A 21,178-nucleotide genomic window follows, 5' to 3' on the forward strand; every position below is an offset into this window, starting at 1 on the left:
ATCATGGAGGCAGAGCGAGAACATGCACGAGAGAATAAAGGCTCGAGATTCCCTCGTGAGGAACGGTGATCTCGGGGAGTCTTTAACTTTAACATTGAATCGCCAAATAGTGGAGGAGTTGAGAAAAGAAGAACATTTTTACAGTACCTTGGTTTTGAAACAGGATCCAAATAAAGTAATCTTAGGCCGCTGAGGAGTAGACAAAGCGTGTTAGGACATCTTGAAGTGAAGTAGAAGTTTAGTAACGAAGGCACGCGTGGCCTCATCCCCCCCCCTCGTAGCCAGTGTAATAAAGATGGTACGCTGGGTATAATTTAACTTAAGTAGATTTAATTGAAGAATCCATGGAAATAACGTCCTATCCACACAGCGTCAGCAGCAACTGACCTGAGGGAATTCAAAGGACACTTGAACACCAAGAAGGCTCTAGAACAAAGAACCCTTCTGCACAGAACACAATGACATGCAGGTCATTACGTGTTTTTCCCCACGCTGAAACATTGCAGCTGACTTCTTCAGGGCCACAATCGTAAATAATGCACTGTATGAGGGAGGAGAACTAGGAATTATAGATCCATCTCCATGGGTAAGGGACCCCAATTTTCATCACGTGTCTGAAAAGTTAGCGTGAGAGATCATGGACCATTCTGCTGAGGCGTAGAAGATAAGTCATAAAAAATAAAAAACAGAGAGTACTAATCAACCTTCATTAACCTTGTGCTCATTAGTATGTAACTACCACGACCTATTAGCACATCATATCATGTGCCCATGTGTCCCACATGGCAGCAGTCTCCCTACATATATTCTAAAACGTGCCTCACCCAAATGATATCACACAGCATCACACTGGAATCACCTTGTCCAGCGGTAATAAAGTATACACAATGTTCTGCTCGTCATAGAAACTGTTTCTAAAGGTATTAAAGACTTCAATGTAAACTGATATGTACATACTCTGTATTTTGGCCTGACTGGACTTATACATACCGTAAATTCTAGAACGGTCTTGTGTTGGGTAAGATACTCTAAAATACAGCTCTCGTGCGGATAGACGGTTGACTGACAACTGGAGTTTAATGTTCCTATGTCTTCATTACCTTTAGAAATTGTTTCTATAACTAGCAGGACATTGTGTATACTTTAGTACGACTCACTGGACAAGGTGGGACCAATGTGATACTGTGTGTTATCACTTGGGTGATGTGCGTTTTAGAGTATGTGTAGGGAGACTGCTACCATGTGGGGCACATGATATTATGTGCTTATCACTTGCAATACTTGCATACTAAGGAGTACAAGATTAATGAAGGTTGACTGGCACGCTGTTTTTTATGGCTGATCTTGTACACCTCAGCAGAATAGTCCATGATCTCGCACACTAATTTTTCGCATGCTAACTTTTCTGACACATGGTGATAATTGGGGTCCCTTACCCATGGTGATGGGATCTATAATTCTTAGTTCTCCTCCCTCATACAATGTATTATGTACGATTGTAGCCCTGAAGAAGTCCGCTGCAATATTTCAGCATAGATGAAACACGTGTTGGCAAGGTATGATGTACATGAAAATTAACTGAAAATATAGAACAAAACAACTGATATCACGATCTCAACAGTGATATGCTGAGTGCTTGGAGAATGTATTTAAACTCTGGACTTTCCTACAGTGAAAGAATTGGTGTCTCTCCCTCCTCCGGAGCACTGCACTTGTATGCTTTTGTGGTTTACTATTTTGAACAGAATACGGACGATAATGTGGTAGTGTGCACCCATTTTTCGCAGCCTCCAATCTATTTGTAATTTTGTATTGGGGGGGGGGGGGGGTGGGGGAGTAAATATACAAAGTACAAAAGGCAATCGCATGAGAACTATGGATTATCTTTTTCAACCATACAAAAATAATGTAATATTTGCTGGGGGCATACTTAGAAATCCAATATAAAAATGCTGATTCTTGGACACATCACAGTTTCTGAAGGCAACGCGGCCACAGGCTTTCACATATTTGCCCAGGTAATACAAATTGTATTCAGTACCATGTTGCACATACATTAGAACTTGTCTCCTGTTACAGGAATTTGTGCTTACCAAACACAGTGATGATCCAGTCTGCTGACACATGCATTACAAATCCGGCAGTGGCCTGCACGGGCCGGCTTAATGAGTTTACATGCCGTACACCAGTCTTTCTCAGTGATTGCAGGGTTCTCAGGCAATAATCTAGCACAGCCAACAGTGTCATCTTCAGCTGAATACTTAATGTCACTCCCGGACAATGGCCTGTGAAACCCATTTGACTGTACTGTCTTTCTGTTAATTGAATCTGGAGAGCCCTTGAGGGAAGATCGGATGCTTCTTGTCTTGATGTTGAGGTATCCAGGATCCTTCTTTGCTTGAGTGAGTGCTCCCAGCATTAGCAGGAGTCCGCAGGTGATGGTGATCACCTGAACAATTCCCACATCACCTCTTGGAACCACTTCTCGAAGGAAGGTATAGAACATGTAGCCCAGGGAGAAAAGCCCCAGGCTCAGAAAGAACAGAGTTTGCCCTTTGTTCCTGTGGGTGAGGTAGTAGTACCAGAGCACCACCACTGGGAGTGATGTCAGGACGATGATAGTCAGCAGGTAGTGCAAAGCTGCAATGTGGAGGAAGGCAGGAAGAAGAATCAGAGGAGGAACAAGGCTGATTTCAATTTTTCGGGCACCGCTAACCCAGGGAATACGAAAACGGTCCAAAATTGTCTCTACAGTTCTCTGGAAAGTCTCTGGTTTAAGAGGTTTGCAGTTTATCCACCTGTAAACAGATTGTTTAAATGTTAATGTATGCATGACAAAGGTCCCATAAAATGTGAATACCCACAATAGATAAAGCACAAAACAAACTGGAAAAAAAAAATATATATTTACTTTGAGCTGAAAAACGAAAAAATACATAAATTATCACCAATTCATTCAGGCTGCTACTGTACCGTAATGGTTTTTCAAAATGTTTAATGTATACAGTCTAGTTGCGTTTCAATAAAGTAAATGTTATACTGGTGTGTTTTTCATCTTCCTTGCACCACTAACATTACACATAACAAATCTAGCATTCAGATTAACCCTTTTAGCCTTTGATGCCCAAATACCTTTTCACCCCATGAGCGCTTCCCCTCCCCCCCCCCCCGCCCCCCCCCCTTCCCTGGCACTTCCCAGGGAAGCAATGCTGCCCAGAGGTTATCGCTCTTAGACTGCAAGTTACTAGAATCTCTGCCCACAAGTTCAAGCCGCCCAGGCTTCTGGGCAAATGACTCTTACGCATGGCCAGCAAATCCATCGGGCTGTTGCTCCAGAAGCGGATTCAAGTCAACTCAGGAAATGCTAGTTCATGATAACGGTAGCCCTGAGACATGGAGGCTGCTAAACAGCAGCAAAGATACTGAAACAGTTGGTGATTATAGGAGAGGTTTGTTAGGAGAGATGCTCATTGAATGAGGAACATCCTGAAGCCGGATTCACAAGAGCATGCCGCAGGTCAGGGAAGGGCAGCTGCATCGCGCAGACTTGCAACAGGGCAACATAGCATGCAGATCCCCTAATTAAAAGAGGGTACTAGCACACTGTGGACAAGTCACATAATGAGCAGAACTGCTGCACTCAGTCACCAACCTACCTTCCATCCTCCATGTGGATGTAAATGTATTTTGGCATTTTCAACTCCCAATTAAGGGATGGGAAAATAAAATGCATAGCTACCCTCCATCACTGCAAAGCCTTAGAAAAGCAAACAAGGGTCATGTGTGATTCCGGTCTGCCTTCCACATTCATTATTGGACTAAGGCGTGGTCGGAAAGCTCTACTGCTCTCCTGCTCCAACTTTAGTCCAGCTACAGCCTTTACCTTCTCCTTGCAGATGAAGAGATAACAAGGAAAGACGATTTTCAAAAAAACAAAAAAAAAAGATTTTCCACCATTAGCCTTTTTGGAGAGCACACCTTCGACCTGTATCTTTTACCTCACCCTCCCCTCACACCATTAGAAAAACTAATCACTGGCAAAGCCAATATTATTTTGCTAGAAATGTTAAGTTACATTTCGCCAAGAGGAGCTAATGTTTAATAACTTTTGATAGTTCCATCAGCTTTTAAATTCATTTTAACACTTTATTCTGGCTTGTTTTGTTTCCCTGTTTGTAGAACACATGTACTTTACTAGGATAGTTTTACCAATCTCTACTGTATGGAAGCTGTACTATGAGCAGCACATTGTCTACCTACAAAAGCAGACAATGACACGACTGAGTAATGCATTATTCTCCTGGCTGTACTACTGATATGGGTGCCAACCGTGTCTTTTACGTGTTTTTATAACGCATCATACAACACAGGGCTTGCTGTATGTGAACGTGGTCGCTGTTCGTGCACAGGATGAGCGATGAAAAGCATAGGGCCTAGAAAGCAGGCCTGCTTATTCTAACATGAGCCATTCAGACTAAGGAAATATGTGCTAAACTGTCACATTTTCTGAAGCTCATTTTAGTGGTCAGAGAAGGGATATTGCCACTCAAAAGCTCTTTAATGAACATTGGCTAAAATGTGGCAGAAAGGGGAAGAAATAATAGCAGTAGGCTCCCACATCCTTCCTATACTCTGAACAGAAACATTTTCACAGTTCTGTGTAGTAAAACAGGAGTTGAGCACTAGTGAGCCGACTCCTTAGAGCACCATAGACAAGGCAGGTATACAAGATACTGGGTTTAAGAACAGTGTAATAGTTGGACCGGTTGGTGGGGGATGCTCAAATAAAGTTCAGGTGACGCAAAGGTATGTAGGATTTATATGGCACAGCAAAAAATAACCTCATTAATGATTGTGCACTATAAATTACCAGCACGAGTGATGATGGACTTCAAGGTTCACGTGGGGCTTCATGACGTCACCCGAAGATAAGAGATTCCCTGACAGGTTTTGCTGGACTGCTAAGACTCTTCCCAGCATGAGCATAGCTCTGCCAGGAGGGATGAGAGGCACTAGCCCTCTTTTCCTTTTCGTGGAAAAGGTTGCATGTTCTTTTTGGGGCTTAAGTAATCTACCAAATGTGACCTCAATAATTCGGGAGTAACAATACACGATGAAAGGGAGTATTTCTTTTTTGCAAATATGTTTATTAGTTGTATTAGGGTGTAACACGTGGCAGCATATCAATAGGTCATGGTTTCATAACAGCATTACATTCATGGTCATGTGAGTTGCCTTCCACATGTATTTCCGTTCTCTATAGTTTGTTCGTCAAAATTACCAGAGTAGATTTATTTTCCGTGAAGACAAATACAATTGTTACCAATTGATCGACCTCAATGGATCCTCCATTTAACCATATATCATCATAAACATGGTTCCCAGCACTAGGTAATTATTTTATCACTGCACCATTGAAGATTTAACAGGGGTTCCTCAAACATAGGTGATATTTTATCCCACCATCTCGTCAATGGGCGCCTGCTCATTAGTCCTCTCTTCCCCATGTAAAACCATGCTCTCAACTTTGACCCATCTCACTACTTCCCCTTTCTATCTGTTGTGGAGCACACAAAAGCATCGCCATGGCCCTGTTGTGCAATGCTAAGGCTAGATCCAGAAATCTGTTACCAGCTTTCTTAGCTTTGGGAGGCGAGAATAAGCCCAGCAAGCAAGTCTATATTGGGAGTAATTTTCATAATCAATTCCCTAATGTGGAAATGAGGAGAGGCTGGCATCAACGTTATAGCAACATTTGACATCTGTACATCCTTGAGAGTGTGGCACTTGACTTACCAGCTATGCTTGGGAATTAGAATAGGAAGTGTGAAGTGCTAAGGAGGATTTGAAGCCATCCATACTCTGCTTTAGGGGCATACATCTGGCTGTTACTTAAGAGCATGCCTTTACCTCATGCAGGCTTTAAAACATCAGTTCCAACAGTGCGATTACTGCTCAGAAATGACGTGTACAGTAGCTATAGTGACTGTTTACACCAACCACTGCAGCTCCTTGCCAGTGGCCAATCCAGTCCAGGTTTTTGATTTGCACTGTTTTTTCTTTTTTTTAAAAAAAAGTTGTTATGGAGTACAAATAAGAAACTACGCATTCAAAAAGGAGAAACCAGCAATATACAAATCTTTCCATTCAATAATCAAAAATAAATAAATGTGGATTTGAAAAACAAAAAAATACACATACCTAATTAACCTATGACAATCAATGCAACCATTAAAAAGACAATAACCAACTATCGGATAAAAAAAATTAAAAAAAAGACAAAGAAGACTGGTTCCTTTGCATGGGGCAATTACTAAATATGGCAAAATTGATGTACAATACACGAGTTGACTGTACTGAAACCTTGTTGTGCTTGCTAGGGTACAGCAGATCAATACAGGGACGTGGCGTAAAGCCGTGACTGCTAGCCCAGAATTCAATCAACATTCGGGGAACCAACTGGAGTGGAATCAGCCCGAGAGGCAAGGATTGTTCACTGTAGGTGGGTACGATAAACACACCAGATGTAGCATATATCTCGGATTGTAAGCTGAAGTAGGCTAGGCTTCGGAGCCAAGCAGATTTGGCAGGACGAGACCTTGCCCCCCACAGAACAGCGATATCAAGTTTGGCCAAGAGTAACGCTATCGCTACAAAGCACCTATAACAAAGTTTGATGCAGGTCACCAGGCCCAGCAGACCTAGTTTCGGGGAAGGTAAGAGGGGAGTGTATTTGAGCAAGTGTTGTAAAAACTTCCTGCCACTATGCCGATCTGTGGGGGTAGGCCCAGGCCACATGTACAAAATCGGCGTCCATTGTGTTACATTTAGGGCAATTTGCAGATTTGGAGGGGTCAAATTTGGCCACTGCCGAGGGGTTATGTACAATCTATGGACAAATTTAAAACGAAGCAATTTAGGTCTGTGGTTGGGGAATACCCTGTGAGTTTGAGCGAGGCAGTAGGAACATTCTTTGTCAGTTAGTGGTTGTCCCACGTAGTCTTCCCATCGTTGTCGTGTCCCTTTGTCTCATCCCACCCTAATTTGTCTCATCCCACCCTAAGTGCCAGACATGCTTTATATAGTTTTGTGACCAGGTGTGACCCGGATTCGTCAGTGATGAGTAGGGTGAGCAGGGTAAATTCCTCATACGGGGAGGGAAAGGTGGTTAAAGTGTCTCGTAGTGTCCCCTGAAGCCAAGCCACATTAAGAGAGTCCATGGCATCAGCCCTGGAAGTTGCGTCAAATCAGACAATTTACACGCCTGTCTGTCTAGGTATAGGGAGCCAAGGGTGTCTAGGCCCAATTTGGAAAGAGTGGCGAAGACCCCCTTTTCAGTGGTAAGGGGTAAAAACGGATTATGGGTGTGTGGAAGGGCGGGTGAATAAAGAGGGCCGGAGCAGAGTAACAGGTGTAGCTTGCGCCAAGTCCAGCACGTAGTAGCAAAGGGCTGAATATCTTGCGAGTCAAGGGGAATTCCCTTGGGGAGCAGCGACGCAAGAGTCGTCGGGCAGCCAGTTCCTTGTCCGATTTCATGTATGGTATGCGATAATCTGGGTGAAACCAATGATACTCAAATTTAGCTTGCGCCACCAAGAAGTATAGTTGAGGATCTGGGACAGCAACCTCCCCCCAACCCCCCCCCCCCCCGGTCCATATGGAAGCGTGAGAGTGTCCCAAACAATCCGGGGCCTGCGGCCAGCCCATATCAGCCTGATAAGAAGCTCGCGTAAGTGACCGAAAAACGCACTGGTGTGAGGGATGGGTATGGTGTGGAAAAAATAAAGAAAACGGGGTAACACCTTCATTTTTATAAGCACGATGCGACCAGCCACGGAGAGAGGGAGTTGTATCCATCTTTCTACCTGCAAGGTAAGCTGGTCTATGGCAGGGCCGTAGTTTAGCTGAATAACCTGGCCTTTGTCCCTGTGAAGCTGCACCCCAAGGTATTTAGTGGTCTCCCTAGCTACCGTAAGGAGGTAATCCGACTCGTCTGCCACAGCCCCGTCCGTGATAGGAAACAACACTGATTTCCCCTAGTTAATCTTAAGACATGACATGGAGCCGAACCGTTCAATTTCGTCTGAGCGGCTGCAGATTTTGTTTGGGGTGGTGGACGAAGAGCAGAACGTCGTCTGTATACAAGGACATAAGCAATGGACTGTTAGGGAATTGCAGACCACAAAACAGGTGTTTTTCCTGAAGGTGCCGGACCAAAGGGTCCATCGCTATAATAAATGTTAGCAGGGACAAAGGGCACCCTTGACGCGTGCCACGTGTAATTCAGATGGGAGGGAACAGGAGCCATTGACCCAGAGACCGGCCTTAGGAGTATAACAAGGCAATGAGGGCTATAAAATTAAAAGGGAGGCCGAGCGTGTGTAATGTTGCCATGAGGAAAGGCCATTCGAGGGAGTCGAAGGCCTTCTCCGCATCCAATATCGAGACTGCTGCAGGGGTAGTGGGTTCGATGCGATTAATAACCGAGAAGACCGTTCGAAGATTGTTTGATTTGCACCGTTACTTTTATCTCGGTACCCCCTTATACAATCAGTAATACAATTATCAGACTACAAAAAAAGCTACAGCGGATATATGGCACTGGGTGGGCTGTATGAAAAGGTGCAATTTAAAAAGATTGCACTTCTAGCCCTGTTACAGATGCTTGAAACATAGGGATTGTAAATGAAGATAGTTAATAAAGGAATTAAAACAATTGAAGGATGTAAAGCAGACAGACTGATTAAGTTGTAAGACATTCAAAACTATGAACTGTGTAAGCAGCCAAGAGTTTTTGTAAATATCTTTATTCTCAGTTTAGCTTTCAAGGATTCAAGCCTTCTTGTCACAAAGCGGCCTATTCACATCAGAAAGAGCATACATGTTGATTAATAAAGATTTAAGCATAGCTTACAGATAAAGGAGGTGACAGTCCTGTTAAATGCATAGAATCGGAACAACCAGAACACAAATAAACAAAAAGATTGCACTTGTTTCCATTTGAATGTAGTCGAGTCACAATAACAGCAGTATTCTTTCCTTCACAATGTACTAGTCAGCATATATCTGCAAGATAGAAGTGTTGGCCTTCTCTCATACACAGACGACTAGACATTTCGGCTCTTCTCAATTTATGCCCACTATCCCCCAAACCAGCCTGCAGGATTTCTAGTCCCCAAATATAGATATGTCAAGCATGATTAGCCCAGTCTTTCTTACTTTGCATTCTGAGAAGAAGAGAGGTAGATGTGGAGCACTCTCAACGTGGATGCTCCAGACATCGTCATAACCGGTGTCAAGATCCAACTCCATTCTGTCTCAGATTTTGCCTCCGTTTCCTCTAAAGAATGGAGGGCTCTTTCTCCAGTCATTACAGTCTGCATCAAGAGTTTCACCCATTGACATATCTTTCCACAAACTTCCCAATAAGACTGCGAGGAAGTTCAATACCAAAATAGTAACACATGAAGTATAACCTTTGATGATTTTGAGCACTATACAAAGCTCGCCCCAGAATAATGGAGATTTTACCTATCAGGAACTTCTGCCTTCGTCAGCCGAAATAATCGATCCTTGCGGGATTAAGTGTACCAGTTTGGGGTACATCTTTCAAGAGACCCGAGAGGATTTCCTCTAGAAAGCATGCTCTATTTCTCTTCTGATAGCACCTTTGGTCTGGCAAGGGACATGGGTGATCTGGCTACTGCTAACATCTGCGGTGTAGTATCTATCAGAGGTTCTTCATGCCTACAGTTTACATCTCTGATAGTTCCAATACCATATGTGGTGCTTGCGCTAACTTTCAATGGATCTTTGCTGTTTGGGACGCAAGCAGATGGGAGATGCAGAGGATGCATACTGAAGTGGGAACCCTAAAATCTGCAGGGTCTCAAAAGGGAAAATAATTTGCAAAGTACAGTTTTGTGGCTATGCAAGATGCAAGCAAATTTCATGTATTGCATTCTGAAAGAGACCGCTGCGGTAACAGAAGCGGCAACAACAAACGCCATTTATTCAGAGACAGAATTCTGCCCGAGTAAGAGGGAAATAGTCAACAACCTTTAGCTACCACTCGGAAATCGCCCATAAAAGTGTGACTCCATCAAGCAATCCTTTTACGTCACAGAAGATTGGACTATTTCCTCATTTCTGCTGGCATAGCAAAAGATCACAAAGGTTTTGTGGGTGCTAAATATTGCAAAGAATGGCTACAAAATCATGTACAGACTGAAGGTCACCCACGCGCTCATCAGCTGCAAAATTTACAACGGCAATGCAATCTACGCTGGCATCACCCAGAAACTCAAGAAAATTCAGAACATTAAGAACGTCTCTGCCAGACTTATCCTCAACATCCCCCACCGCAGCCACATCACTGGTCACCTGAGACACCTCAACTGGCTCCCAGTCAACAAAAGAATCACCTTCAAGCTCCTCACACACTCCTACAAAGCCCTACACGACTCATGACCTGCGTATCTTAACCACTGCCTCGCATTTCAAGCACCAACCAGAGACCTCTGCTACACCCAATTGGCCCTGGCTACCGTCCCACGTATCCGCAAGACCACAGCTGGAGGAAGAGCCTTCTACCTCGCAGCCAAGACCTGGTACACTTTCCCTCTTCACTTTAGGCAATCACCGTCACTGCCTCAATTCAGGAAGGACCTCAAGACCTGGCTCTTTGACTGAACGACAGCACCTTCTACGAACCAGCAGTCAACCTCCTCCCCCCAAAGTGCCTTGATACCCGTACGGGTGAGTAGTAGCGCTTTACAAGTCACCTGATTGAGGTGCATTTCTTCTCCCCCAGAATTACTATAGAAAGGTAATAATCCTGCGATGCTGGATCACTTGACTGAAAAAAAACAAGTTGCTTACTGGAGAAAAAGCCAATTCCAAAACATGAATGAAACAATGGAGTTTATTCTTGCTATTTTGTGACCCAGGAAAAAGGGTCCAAACAAGACCTAACAAATGGGCCCTGAAGGAAACTATTTGAATATTAGTAATCAATCAGTTTCCTGCTTCTTCAGCAGTAAACTCTAATGTATGCCTTGGATGTGCACGATTCTTATTTCCATGTTCAAATCTGCTACAAACACCAGAATTTCTAACAGCTTAGCTGATCTAGGTGACATGACGAACTTTTAACATAGAAAGAACCTTTAAAAACCCACTCTGTCTTTTGGGACCGGTTTATTCATGCAGCTTAGCACGTCAATTCATCGTGGACTCTCCTCTTCCACGGCTGCCTTTCTTCCCTCTCACGCAGAATAAGAGCTGTATTCTCTCCCCGAGCACGTCTGCGCACTCTTCTCCAAGTGATGCATGAATGTGACTGCCTTGAATGTGAACCCGGCTGTAGACCCAGGAAAATCTGTGCTCCTGAGTAGGAGGGCAAAAGGAGATAGAGCAGATCCACAAGGATCCTTTCCATTGTAAACAGGCAAACGGGATATTTAGTGAGACACAATGCCTCTGCCTACAGTTCTAGCACCTGAGAAGACTGAATCCGGTCTAGAATGTACAGTTAATTATTTTAAAAGATGCATTCTGCAGTGAATCCAGCTGGCTCCAGGACTTTGAAAGCAGACCTTACTTATTATGAAATACAACTCTGACACTCTTTCCTGGATTTCCAGGATGGCATAGATGAACAAGCATTTGCAATGCAATATGTCTCGCATTAATGAGAGTTTGAGCTATTGACATTGCAAATGACAATGTCTTTGATTTATTTTTTTTAAACAAAAATAAAAGGCATTGTCATTTGCAATGTCATTCTTTTTTTATAGGGTCGTTCAGATCTACACAATATCTACTTGGTTATAAATAAAATAACAAAAATGCTTACAACATTTGTATTATAACCTTTCAACATGCTGCATAACAGCTGCACTGGTCTACACCACCGCTTAAAGACATTGGCAAAGCCAATAGCTCTAGCTAAACACTTATAAGGTCCCAAAGGCGAGACCTAGTGGCTATGCCAATGCTTGTTCTTTTATCCTGTAGATGGCAGTATTTTTTAACGACATCTAGAAATACATTCTATCTATTCATCTCTAATTTGTATATGTTGCTGTTTTTAATTAACAATGAAGACGACTGTTTCCCTCTAGATAATCCCTGCTCTGAATTACAATTACATGTCATTTCCCTGAACTCCAGCTTCCGTCCCGTGCCAGTAGCAGGGCTTCCACGGGCTGACAACCCGCTCCATGCCCTCTCAACACTCTCCTAGAAGCCCACTAGAAGGAACCTTGGGGGTTCATTTGTCCCTCGGTCCCGCCCGCTGCAGTGTGTTGAACAGAGTCTGAGCTCGTCGCCTTCCGATGGAAGCTAATCGGGCAAAGTCAAACTCACTGCCTCCCCCATTCCTCGAGGGTGCTTAGTTTTACCTCCTGCATACTCTACAGCCCTCACTAACACCTCTCACCACCACTTCCACATCGCTCCTCTACTCTCCCCTCTCCCGCATATGCACAATCTAGCCTCACTGACCTTTGAACTCTTCCCTATCGCTCGTTAAGTTTGAACACACGAACCCCTGGCTTCCAGACCCCAATCACTTCTGGTTCTCTGCCCCCTCAGACTCGTAACATCACTCACCTCTTACCTCTCACTCCTAGTGCCTCATTCTCACATCTCTCGAATCCTCACAGTATCGATTGTTTCTCCCCAGTCTATGCTCCTACACCTCTCTGCACCCCTCACTCACCACTGCACCGCTCTCCATACCTTTTACAGTCTTGCCTCTAGACTAGCCACTCACTACTACACCACTCTCTCCATATCCACCACTCAAATTACTTTCATATTTCACTATACTAATTCACCACTAACACTGTATGGGTTCCAGAGAAGCGTGCTACTCGCCACAAAAGCGCTACAACACATCAGGGGTAACAAGCGTTAGATAAATGCAAACTTTATTCCCTCTTCTACCCCTCCACTATCCTTCTGAATCCAAATAACTGGCTGACCTATCCACCACTCAAATTACTTTCATATTTCACTATACTAATTAAACACTAATCCTTTATGGGATCTGGAGTAGCGTGCTACTCGCCGAAAAAGTGCTTTGACGCCTCGTCAGGGGTAGTAAGTGCTATATAAATGCAATTACAATACAATTACAATACCTTTTACAGTCTCACCTCTAAACTAGTCACTTACTCCTGCACAACTCACTCCGTACCATTTACAGTCCCACTTCTAGACCAGTCACTCACTCCTGTACTGCCCTCTCCATACCTTTTACAGTCACCTCTAGACTAGTCACTCACTCCTTCACCACACTCTCCATACCATTTACAGTCTCACTTATGGTGTCCATGTACTCTCAAACACCATTCTCACCCCTAAACCAGTCACTCACTACTGCACTGCTCTCTCCATAGCATTTAGTCTCACCACTAGAGCAGTCACTACTGCACCACTTTCCCTACACCATTTACAGTCTCACCTCTAGACCAGTCACTTATTAAAGCACCACTCTCTCCATACCATTTACAGTCTCATCTCTAGACCAGTCACTCATTACTGCACCACTCTCTATGCCATGTACAGTCTCAATTCTAGACCAGTCACTCATGACTGCACCGCTCTCTATGCCATGTACTGTCAGCTCTGGAGCAGTCACTCACTACTGCACCAGTCTCTATACCATGTACCGTCTGATCTCTAGACCACTCACTACTGCACCACTCTCTATGCCATGTATCGTCTCATCTCTAGACCAGTCACTCACTACTGCACCACTCTCGCCATAGAATTTACATTCTCCACTCAGGCGTCCATGTACCCTCAGACACCTCTCTGCATCCACAATTCTCCCCCTTAGACCAGTCACTCACTATTGCTCCACTTCGACCAGTCACTCATAACTGCACGATTCTCTCCATAGATTTTACAGTCTTCCCTCTACAACAGTCACTACTGCACCATCGTCTGCATACCATTAAGAGTCTCACCTCTAGACCAGTCAACTCTGTATTGCAGCACTCTCTCCATACCATTTACAGTCTCTCTTCTAGACCAGCCATCGGGGTACAGCACTTACCCGAAGCAATGAATTAGGGTCAATCATGATTGGCATGGTGGAAGTACTCAAAAGTTGAACAGTTGAACAAGAAGTATAGTTAAAATATCTGCCTAGTTCTACATGTGTTAGTTTTAAGCATGACAAACGTGTTTACTTGCTGTCTGTAAAGTAATGCATGGCATATTCCACCCAATTCAATCACTTTGGGTGCATAAGAGGACGGTACACTCTCGGAAAGGCTGCAGGCTCCAATCTGTGGTGGAACTACCAGCAGTGAGCCACGGTGGACATGAAGTCAGTGCTATGGAGTCGCTCAGAAGTGCTCTCGGAGCGTTAGTTCATGGTGGAGAAACCTTCATGGGCTCAAGAAGGAGAACACGTGTACCTTGGTCCATGCGCATCTGGGTTGCAAGAATTAGGGACCGACCTTAAGAGGCTTTGCTTTAAGAGCCCCTTCTTTAACACACTATGAGGTCTTTGTGAGGCGTTCTTTTCAGGTCCAGGAAGAATGCCACACTCACTCTTACAGGAAGTCCAGAGAACACGCGTATCAAAGCCCTTTCATGGTCAGGTCTTTGCTCTGGGTTAAATGTCTGCTAGAAATGGAAAGCATTACATCAAGGTCCAATCTATCACAACATAATGCAACACAGTCTAACTTATTTAGAAAACCTCAAATGGACTCCACTTATTAAATTATAGATCAGAGGAGGAGCCTGTACCATTAATGGTTTACGAGAAAACCATTATGGGAAGAAAATGATCCAATATTCAATGAGCAAATGCAATGAGGGTTGCTTCCAGGAAACTCCTCTAAACAGAGAGAGTGTGAGCCAGAAGCTTCCAATGTTCCTTCCAGCCAAGGGACGTTCGGCTATGTGGAACCAAAGAGAAGCTCAGGTTTTTACAAAGGCGAGGAAGAGGGTAAGTGAGCAGAGTGCTGGATAAAACCAGAATTAAAGCTCCAGCGGGCACGAACTCCGAGCTCATCAACAATCAAGGGTCAGCAGAGGAAGAGGACTTAAATACGGAATATGTCCATTACCATATTCACAAGTAGAGAAGTATTCAGACTCTGTCAGGAAGCAGATTCAAGGTTATGAAGTGAATACCGAAGAGGCAGAGAGACGATTTCCAACCACCACTCTCAATGCCACGAAGGCACGGACTTGTGAGTCAGGAGGGCCTTACAGGGCCAGAACTGGCCCCATGAAGGTCGTATTAATGTTCAGGTGCGTGTGGTGAACCACATGCCATACTCACTTCGTCACGCCAATGATGTGAGGAAGGAGGACGCCCCAAGCGAAGGCCAAAGAGGAGTTCTTTCATCGCCCATCCACTCACTCCACAGAGGGAGTGATTCAGGCAGTGTGGTGCCTGAGTGTTACTTAATGGCAGTCAAACTATTATCAGTGATGGTGTGGCAAGCTCAGAAGAGGCAGCAGGCCTGGCGGTTAGATGAGGAGCTGCTACCGCCTTGTAGTGATACCAGCAATAAAGGGAAAACCACTGATCACTGCTAACCGAGGCCCTCATCACTTCGAACTCTTCAGAACCAGTCACAGGCAGGGAGCCCTGGGTGTGCGCTACTCACAATCTCGCGGATAAAGGGACAACAAATCATTACAATTGGTAACCCTCTTACATGGAGGAGGGAGCCGCTTCCGACAGATGTGGGAAATGTGGACACGCAACTGCATATTAACAAGACATCAAAGTCTAATTCTGAATAGCGATGGTTTCTGAGCTCAGCTTAAGTCCATCGGGAAGCTGGAGCTTTGCGTTTCTATTTTGAAAGGCGGTGACTACAATCACTGTTTATTAAAGAAATGTACAAATAATGTAGTTCCGAAGGACACGGACGAAGGTGGTACTGAAAGGTGGATGTGTCCATAGCTGCTTGATGCTGTCCATCGCGGGCTCATTTACAAGCCGTGTACTTTGTTTCCTCCCCCAACAGTATCCCTCCGCTCATCCACAGGGGAGATGGAGGTTCAGAAGTGGCCCAATGGCACGCAGAAAGGGCAGATCAGTGATGCCACCTTGGCATTGCTACTGCCTGCACAAGAACAATGTTACAACACACTGACCTGTAACGCGAGTGGGGGTATTCCAAAGGGTGTCTGGTCCCTACAGCGTCCTAGCACATCTACGCAGAAGATTGGAAATGCCATTAGTGCCCAAGACCAGGGTCTTATTATCTGACCCCTAGTGCTCCGATACCAGTTTTGGGTCTAGTAAGGTTATAGCATAAATAAATAAATACTTAGACATACGCACTTCAGCTGTTCTAGAGTTTGGTGACGCGTTGTTTTTTTTCCAAATTCATAAGATTCCTGAGTGTTTAGATGCAGCAGGCAGAGCAGGGGGTCCCCAGGGAGGGTGAGCTCTCCATGAGGTTCACTAGGAGTGAAGAACGCACGAACAATGAAAGGGACGCAGATTGATTTACACTTCAATGCCTTTCCAAAGTGGCGAGGGCAAGGATGTCAAAAGGTAGTGCATATATGAGCTGAGATCAGCATACTTGTAAGCTTTAAAAACCTCGCTGGTGTAGACAGGCAGGACGAGGTAAAGTCAGCAGCTTAGCATATGTATAAAGCGAGGTCTTATTCTGATTTGCACCATTTTGGAGTGGGTCTACTTTAATAAATTTGGTTTGTGCACAAAGAGTACGGTAGACATTTGGGTTAGTATGGGAAATGTCATTTGTTCCTTCACCTTGCTTAATAAACCCCAGTACCAAGCTTCCCACCTCTCTCCACTTCCCTCACCTTGCTGGATAAACCCCAATCCCAGTACCAAGCTTCTCACCTCTCTCCACTTCCCTCACTTTGCTGGATAAACCCCCAACCCCAGTACCAAGATTCTCACTTCCCTCCATCACCCGAACGTTGCCGGATACATTCTAACCACGGTACCAAGCCCCTCACCAGTCTCCTCTTTCCTCACCTTGCTGGATAAATCCTAACCACGGTACCAAGCTCCTCCCCCTCTCCACTTCCCTCACATTGCTGGATAAACCCCAACCCCAGTACCAAGCTTCTCACCTCTCTCCACTTCACTCACCTTGCTGGATAAACCCAAACTCCAGTACCAAGCTTCTCACCTCTCTCCACTTCCCTCACCTTGCCGGATAAACCCAAACTCCAGTACCAAGCTTCTCACCTCTCTCCATCTCTCCACTTCCCTCACCTTGCTGGATAAACCCCAACCCCAGTACCCAGCTTCTCACCTCTCTCCACTTCCCTCACCTTGCTGGATAAACCCCAACCCCAGTACCAAGCTTCTCACCTCTCTCCACTTCCCTCACCTTGCTGGATAAACCCCAACCCCAGTACCAAGCTTCTCACCTCCCTCCATCACCCGAACTTTGCCGGATAAACTCTAACCACGGTACCAAGCCCCTCCCCCTCTCCACTTCTCTCGCCTTGCTAGATAAACCCCAACCAGAACACAGAGCTCCTCACTGGTTTCCGCTTCCCTCACATTGCTTCATAAACCCCAAACACGGAACAGAGCTTATCACCGCTCTCCATTTCCTGGAGCGGAGTGCACAGGATAATCTCATGAGGGAAGGGGTGGTATGACGACGGAGTGGCATTACCCGATATCCAGAAGTACTATTGGGTGGTGCAATTACCCATCAACAGATAAACCGGCCTGTCGGGGCGTGGCCAGGCGCCGAAGATGGCGGACGCATTTTGCTAGCGCTCCGTGCCTAATCCCCGGTTTATCCTGTAACATCCTGCCGCTGTGGGACTCCCTCCGGCCCCGGTGCTTGCCTGTCCTGCACACATCGAGGCGCGCCGCCTGTGGAGGGTTCCCTGGGGTCTTGCACTAGCCCCGTGTCTACCCTGTGGACTGGGGCCTGCCGCGCCGTGGGAGCCTGGACCCGGCCGCCCGGTCTGTCCCTGCAGTATCCGGGGGAGTGGTGATTCTGCGGCACGCTTCCGCCTGCCTGGAGCTGCCGTGTGCGGCTCTGGAGACGTCGTGGACTGAGGGGGACGCTCTGTGACTTCCCCGCGCTGGAGGCTGCCACTTGGGACCAGACAGCGGGCGGACCCCGGCCCTGGCGGCCTGTATTGCGGCTGTGGCTCTGCGGCTGATCGTCGAGGCCTTCCGGCCCAGGTAGGCCCATGTGGGGCACAGCGGAACGCTGGCTGGCGGTGGGGGGGAACCACGAGGGTCGATCGGGCCCAGGGAGCCCCCCCCCCCCCTACTGAGCTGTGGTGTGTAGTCTGACTTGACCTGGAGCCCTGTGCCGACTGTCATCCGAGGGCGAGCGGTGGTCCTGGTGCTCGGCCCTCCACCGGGCGGTGTCTCTGAGATTGCACCATGGGGGATGGACTGCGCGGCGCTGCTGTGCCTCCCTGCGGTGCCTGGGTCCTGCTCCAGGGGTGAGGCGGGGGGCGCCCTGTGACACCCTCGGATCGGCGATCTGCACCCGGGAGCGGAGAGTGGGCGGGCCCCGGACCTGGTATCTTAAGTTGCGGCTGGGAGGATCACTGTCTTCGCGCTGAGGCGGACCAGCGAAACCCCTAAACTGGGGCGGGCCCACGTGGAACGCGGCTGAATTGTTCCTTGCGATGGAGGGGACAGTAGGGGTCGTCCAGGCTCGGAACCCTTGTTGAGCTGCGGCACAGGGATCAACTGGACCTGGGGGCCCTGTGTGGACTGCTGCCTGGGAACATGTGGCGGGTCTTGCGATTGACTATGCGGTGCGGCCTGGGTTGGGGGGTCCACGAGGGTCGGCCGGACCTAGGGGCCCTCACCCACACAGGGGCTGAGATTGTCGCGTGGCGCCAGTTGTGGGCTTGGAGAGACCACGTTTACACCTACGACGCCCGGGGTTGCCCCTGCCGCCTGACCTCATCACCCCTCCCGGAGCGATTGCGGCCTGTAGTGCCGCCGGAGGAGATCCCTCATGTGTCCTGGAGATACGGGACTGCGTAGGCCGGCCATTCCCTGCGAAGCCTCGGATGGGACGTGAGGAGGGGCGGGCCATCCCACACTGGGGACTGGATGGGTGATATCAAGATTCGCGCCAGAGCTGCACCCGACAGATCGTGCAACACCTGATTGGAGCGGGCAGGAGCTGTCTTGTCGCACACTGGAGCCCACGGGTACCTGGCGGCTTGCGTGCCTGGAGACTAATCCTTAGTGCAGTGGCCCCCTTGCTGCCACGCCGCCCCAGCTAGCGACCGCTTGCGAATGCCCACGGCGCAGCAGCTTGTGATGGGGCGCATGAAAGCTAGTCCACAGCAGGGGCCCCCCACGTGGAGGTGACTCGGACCCTCCGCCTCTGTGCACTGGAGGCCCGCCGGAGCCCACTCCCGCGGCCCTAGCAGCTAAAATGGACTCCGTCCTCGCAGCAATGGAACGGATAGGGGCCGCGGTGAAACACACCAGAACCTCCTTAGAGATCAGAATGGATAAGATCGCCTCGGACTTTACCCTCTTACATGCGGATCATCGTAAGCTGGCAGATAAGAGTCGCTGCGCAGGGCCAAACAATCAAGGAGCTCCAGCCTATTACCCAAAACCACACTGTGGCGTTGCAGGACCTTCTGAATCGGGTTCATGAGCTGGAGGATAAGGCGGACGATGCAGAGGGCCGGTCACGTCGCAGCAACGTACGCGTGGTGGGCCTGCCAGAAAGGGAGGATGGTGGTCACCCAGAACAGTTCATGGAACGGTGGCTTCGTGAGATCATACCTCAGGCTCTCCTGTCACAGCAGTTTGTCATTGAAAGAGCCCACCGCATCCCGGCTCGGAGGCCTCAACCGGGGGCCAGGCCCCAGCCATTTCTCTTTAAGTTGCTCAACTATAGGGACCGTGACGTGGTCCTCCGCGAGACGCGGAAACTGGAGACTCACAGTGGGCGGTAGCCCGGTCATGTTCTTTCCTGACTACACCGCTCGGGTGCAAAAACGCAGGAGCAACTATTTTGCAGTGAAACAGCAGCTTCGTTCGTGCCCTTGCCATACCATATTCCCTGTTATTCCCGGCGCGACTGCGCGTCACGGCCCAGGACAAGACACACTTTGATTCCCCAGGAGGAGGCATGGGACTGGCTCGAGGGGTCGGGATTGTGGTCGGGTGTGAGGCCGGCAGCCTCGGGCATTGGTACGGAGGTGGCTGGTGGAGCTCATCGTCGCAGAGCCCGGAGGCCCACCCAGCCTGGAATCATTGCCCCGACCCCGGAGAACATGCGCAGGGAGAGACTGGAGGCACTTGAAGCGGTTACCACCCTCGGCTCTCTGTGGGCCCGGGACCACTCAGAGCTCCGCAGACAGGCCATGCTGGTGCAGAGCGGCTCATCCTCGCCCTCCACAGTCGCGTCAGACGACATTATTCTGCCAGCGGTAACCCCACAGACAGCAGATCTTATCTAAATAAGCCTTTCTGGTGATCCTCACCAACATGGGCAGCACACGCAAGTAACCTATTGACAGTCATTGCTGAACTCTGAATGTGACTGGGAGCTGGGGTGGCTTTATTGTACTCCTGGTGCTGCCCGGCTCTGCTGGAGTAGGAGTGGTGGTGACTTGTTTGCTTCTGGCTGGGGCGCGTGGGCCCGCTCGTGGGGCTGGGAGGGACGGGGGGTGGGGTTGGGAGCGGTCCCGTGGGGTGTTGCCCTTCCTTTACCCACCAACCGGGGCTGGCGGGGTATGGTTAGTTTCACATGTTAGCGCCAGGGTCCCCACAGTCGACGAGCATACGTAGAAATAAAGGGGAAGGCTACGGCACGTTACAACTGACACACTCACCCTCGCAGGTACCCTACTGCCCTAAGTTGGCTTAGTTTTCCATAGCCATTAGGCTTGTAGTTTGGTCGAATGCCCGTGTTGGGGTTTGCCCTGACAGTTACAAAGTTCTTGGGTTTTGTTAGGTGCGCCCAGCTGCACACCGAAGTTCCTTTACTGGTTATTTTTTCACAGCATACCGGCATGACATCCGAGACGGCGGCCTTCCCCTTCGTTCGACTCAACCCTGGTCCTGCGCCCTACATAGCCCTTGCTTGTATCAGATGGCTGACACTGTGGTAATTACATGGAATGTACGGGGTATGCATACGCCGGCACGTCGTTACTCTGTCTTTGCCTATTTGCAGCGACATAAGGC

General features: G+C 47.6%; 1 protein-coding gene across 5 annotated transcripts in view; it reads right to left on the reverse strand.

The window, feature by feature from the left end:
* ZDHHC23 (zDHHC palmitoyltransferase 23) overlaps positions 1-21,178 on the reverse strand; it is a 253,237-nt gene that overhangs the window by 123,463 nt on the left and 108,596 nt on the right. For all 5 annotated transcript variants that reach the window (XM_085621072.1, XM_085621069.1, XM_085621073.1 and 2 more), the window contains exon 3: positions 2,094-2,798. In XM_085621072.1, coding sequence (XP_085477198.1) covers positions 2,094-2,798 — 705 coding nt within the window. The remainder of the gene's footprint in view (positions 1-2,093; positions 2,799-21,178) is intronic.

The sequence above is a fragment of the Triturus cristatus genome, chromosome 8 (assembly GCF_964204655.1).
Source record: "Triturus cristatus chromosome 8, aTriCri1.1, whole genome shotgun sequence".
Classification (NCBI taxonomy): domain Eukaryota; kingdom Metazoa; phylum Chordata; class Amphibia; order Caudata; family Salamandridae; genus Triturus; species Triturus cristatus.